At 44.2% G+C, this 4867-nt stretch overlaps 1 protein-coding gene across 1 annotated transcript in view; it reads right to left on the reverse strand.

Moving 5' to 3' along the window:
• The window catches only part of FAM199X (family with sequence similarity 199, X-linked), a 33984-nt gene extending 33747 nt beyond the window's left edge, over positions 1 to 237 (reverse strand). The window contains exon 1 of the mRNA XM_044682656.1: positions 14 to 237. Within this exon, the coding sequence (XP_044538591.1) occupies positions 14 to 237 (224 nt within the window). The remainder of the gene's footprint in view (positions 1 to 13) is intronic.
• Positions 238 to 4867: the final 4630 nt, after the last annotated feature.

A 4867-nucleotide genomic window follows, 5' to 3' on the forward strand; every position in this document is an offset into this window, starting at 1 on the left:
GCTCATAGGCCACCCGCGGGCATGGGGGAGGGGGCCCAGAGAGGCCCAGGACTCCAGGAGACCGCGACCGCCGCCGCCGCCGCCCAGAGAGTCCAAGCCGCAGCTCTGTCCTCCTTCTCCTCCTCCTCTTTCTCCTTCGCCTCGCCTGACGCCGCCGCCGACGCCACGCCCGCCACGGGCCCAGCTAACTCTACCGCGGGCGGCAGCGACGCCCGGAGGGGGACAGCGCGTGCGCATGCGCGAGGCCCTGCCACCTGCCGGCGCGGAGGAGGAACTGAGCCCTGCGGCAGCTGAGCGGGCGTGGGAGGTGGCTCAAAGCCTAGGCCAGGTAACTCTAACCCAGAAGGAACCGGAAAAGGAGATGCTCTTTGACCTCTGGTACGCCGACATAACACAAAGGGGCTAGAAAACACAACACTTCTGCTTCTGCTGGGCCAAGGAGAGAGGGCTTTGGGGTGCTTCGGAAACTTGAACTCCACCTAGAACTTGGAGAACTGAGGGAGGCTATGCCAGGGCAAGAAAATTAATGCCGAGCAGTTAGAAAAGGGAGGAGAAAAGGAGGAGAGAATATGGAAGATCCTTGAAGGCAGAGACTGAATCCTTTGGTTTCAGTTTTTGTCTGTCACATAGTAGGGACTTAATAAACGCTTGTCAACTGGTTGGCCAACAAAGTACCCAGTGAATGAGCAAGTGCCCACTCTCATCCTTCTACCAGGAAATGGCTCCCTGGGCCAGGATGCTGAACCCTCTGCTTCTTTCTAGGAATCCTTCAAGGCCCACTTCCCTGAAAGCACTCCAGTACACACTGATTCTTCATTTCTCAAGCACTGATCATGAAGCTAGAAATGACTTACTTTCTGAAGTAACCAAACCTACTGCCTCACATTCACAGACATAGAGAGCCTGGCAAGGCTGGTTAGTCTGGCATGACCTGTTCTTAATGAAACTAGCCTGGCTCTTTCTAATCCCCACTTCCTTTCCTAAGTCATCTAGAGCTGGAGGGAACCTCAGAGGTTATCCTAGGCCCACTCTCTCATTCTGTTGAGGAGGAAACAGAAGCCAGAGAGGGGAAACAATTTCTCCAAGGTAGTATCAGAGGTAAATCTAAACCCAGGTTCTCTGACTTCAGGCCACTGTTCTTTCCACAATATCATGCTTCCTTAGAGGTTTACTCTCATTTTCCAAATGAAGAAACTGAAGCCCAGGGAAGTGAGGTAACAAAGCCAGCATTTGAATTCAGGTACCCTGGCAAGAGACAAATGATGGTTCAGTGGCTAGAGCACCTTGCCTGGAGTCAGGAACACCTGATTTCAAATCCAGCCTCAGAAACTTCCTAGCTGTGTGACCCTGGGCAAGTCACTTAATTTCTGACTGCCTGACAAAAAGATCCACTGGAGAAGAAAATGGCAAACCACTCTAGTATCCATCTTTGTCAAGAAAGCCTCATGAATAGCTATGGTCCATGGAGTCAAAATGAATAGGATACAACTGAATAACAACCACAGATCTCAGTCCAAAGTCATTCTTTCTACCATGAAGAATTGGGCACTTAATTATAGGATGTCTGTATATCTTATCACTCTACTAGATCAGAAATGTCTGGAATTCAATTCAATAAATATTTATTGAACACCTACTGTGTGCAGAATGCAGATGATACAAAGACAAAAAGGAAACAAACCTTAACCTTCAGGAATTTATGTACTACTGTATCTAGGAAAGTAAATATCAAATCTTTACAAAGTTATAAAAGTAATGTCAAAAGATAAAGAACACTAACAACTGGGTGTGGGATATGGGAATAGGAGGGGCCCCAAATAGAAGATAGTATCTAAGTGGGACTTTGAGGGCAAAGAGGGGCTTTAAGAGACATGGGAAAAGAGGGAGAAGATTCCAGACATCAGGGATTGTCTCTACTGTCTAAAGGCTGGGAGGTGGGAAATGGAACATGATCTATGACATTGATGGTGAACCTTTTAGAGATGGAGTGCCAGGCCCCACCCCCACCCTGAGACCAAATGCTGTGCCTACCCCCTCCTCCAGACTGCATGCCATGCCCCTCCTCCCCACCAAGTGCTGGGTGCACCTTGTGCTCCCAATAGGCTACTGAGAGGAAGGGTGGGTGATTTGAAAAAATGTCATCAGGCATGGTGGAGAGAGGAAGGGAGATGCTCAGCCCAAGTCCCTCTACCTTTCTAGTAACAAACTCTGGGGATAGAGGGCAGCCATGTCCCCACAGAGAGCGCTCTGTGTGCCATCTTTGGCACCCATGCCATAAGTTTTGATATCACTGGCCTATGAGAAGAGTAAATGGGTCAGTTTGGATATAAATCAACTGACCAATCAATCAGTAAGTACTTATTAAAATTCCTACTATATGCTAGGCACTAGAGAAACAAATACAGGCAACCCTTGGAAATATCATGGATTTGGTTCCAGACCACAGAAATATCACAATAAAGCAAGTCACACAAACGTTTTGGTTTTCCAGTGCACATAAAAGTGATATTTCCACTGTTAACTTAGAATACTGTACTTAGAGTACTGTAGTCTATTAAGTGTGAGATAGTATTGTGTTTAAAAAAAGATTTCTTCCTGAATTAAAAAGTATTTTATTGCTAAAAAAAATGCTACCCATTATTGGAGCCTTTGGGGAGTCCTCATCTTTATGCTGTGTAGGGTCTTACATTCATGTTGATGGCTACCAACAGATCAGGCTTGTTGAAGGCTGGTGTGGCTGCAGCAATTTCTGAAAATAAGACAACAATGAAGTTTGCTACATGGATTGACTCTTCCTTTCACTTGAACACTTATAGGCCATGGAGGGGTTAGTGATTGGCCTGATTGCTATGTCTTGGAATATGGAGACCTGAGGAGAGGGAGAGAGATGGGGAAGCAACACACACACACACACACACAAAAACATTTAGAGAAATCCAGGTTGCCCTCTTCTCTAGGTATGGTTTGTGAGCCCCCAAAACAATTACAAGAGTAACATCCAAGATCATTAATCACAGATCACTGGAACAGATATAATAATAAAGAAAAGGGTGGAAATATTGCAAGAATTACCAAAATATGACCCAGAGATCCAACATGAGCATGTGCTGTTGGAAAAATGGCACTGAGAGACTTGCTTTGCCAAGGGTTGTGTAGCAATCCAGGTATACATTAATTGTGATATTATTTGAAGAGTGCTCAAAAACTTAACTCTTCTACTGCTAATGATAGATCTCTGTAATCTTGAGTCAAATTGAACATCAACCTAGCCAAATCCCTAGCCCTTCCCTAAGGCTACACCCCAGAAGACCGGTCAGTTATCTCAGTCTCCTTCAATGATCAATTAACATAGGTATCAAACATCAGTAGATGCCTTAGGCCATATGGGCTCCACCCAGATCTTAGCTCTACCTATTGTTTTAGGTTCTGGCAGTTTGCATTTTATGATGTTTATGTATCATAATGTTAATGTATCAAGCCACTGGGCTCTTCCCTTCCCCCCATACTGTTGTAACCCCAATAAAGGTGACAAGAAGTCAGTTGGCAAGGAAGCTTTTGACCATCAGAGTTCTGAACCATCTAAGCTCTTGACCACCAGAACTTACTCGCCGTCTGTCTACCTTATCCCGAAACTTTCTATGTCTGCGTGTCTTTATTCTCACCTTATGTTCTCTTTCCACGAGTTTTTAACCCGCTACCCATTTTCACTCAGTCCTTGGTTCCCCTTTCTAAGTGTCCAACCCACTAGGAATCTTCGTGGAGCTGCTGGACGGCTTCAGGTTGCCATTAACAATAAAATGAGGAATGTCCGTGCAACAAATCAAAGTCCCTACTCACAAGGGGCTCACATTCAAAAGGGGGAGATGAGTACATATAAAATATATTTGCATAAAAACAAAAGTTTGGGGGACAGCGCACTAGCAGTTAGGAGGATCTGGAAAGGCTTCTTGTAGAAGAGAAGTGCCTGAGCTGTATCTTAAAGAAGAGGGGCTTTTTTAGGTAGAGGTAAAAAGGGAGTGCATTCCAGGCATGGGTGACAGCCAGTACAAAAGTACTAAGGTGGGAAACAAAGTCTTGCACTTAAGGAATGGAGAGAAAGCCAGTTTGGCTGGATTGGGATTATAGAATTGGGGAGGGGGAATGATGGCAAATGAGGCTGGAAAGGGAGGTGTCAAGAATTTTAAAAGCTAAACAGAGGAGTTTATATTTGACCCTAGAGGCAATAGGAAGCCACTGGGGCTTATGCAATAGAAGAGTCCCATGGTCATATCAGTCCTTAAGGAAAATTGTTTTGGCTGTAGTATGTGAAAGTGGACTGGGGAGGGGAGGGACATTGGAATTATCTAGAATAGAAGTAGTGAAGGTCTAAAACTAGGGGAAAATTTTGCTAATCAAGTGTCTCTGACAAGGACAGTATTTCTCAAATATATAGAGAACTGAGATCCAGAAGTTTTATAAACATATGTTTATAAACTTCATATATTCATAAACATATAAGATAGAGTATTCCCTAATTGACCATTTGGTCAAAGGATATGAGCAGGCGATTCTCAGGTGAAGAAATGAAAACTATCTTTAGTCATATAAAAAATGCTCCAAATCATTATTAATTAAAGAAATGCAAATTAAAATAACTCTGAGATACCATGTCACATCTATTAGACTGGATAATATGACAGAAAAGGAAAATGATAAATGTTGGAGGGAATGTGGTAAAACTGGGAGCTGTGAATGATCCAACCATTCCGGAGAGCAATTTGGAACCATGTCCAAAGGGCTATAAAACTTTCTACCCTTTAACCCAACAATACCACTACTAGGACAGCATCCCAAAGAGATCAAAGATAAGAGAAAAGAATTATTCATC

This window comes from Gracilinanus agilis, chromosome X (assembly GCF_016433145.1).
Source record: "Gracilinanus agilis isolate LMUSP501 chromosome X, AgileGrace, whole genome shotgun sequence".
Lineage (NCBI taxonomy): Eukaryota > Metazoa > Chordata > Mammalia > Didelphimorphia > Didelphidae > Gracilinanus > Gracilinanus agilis.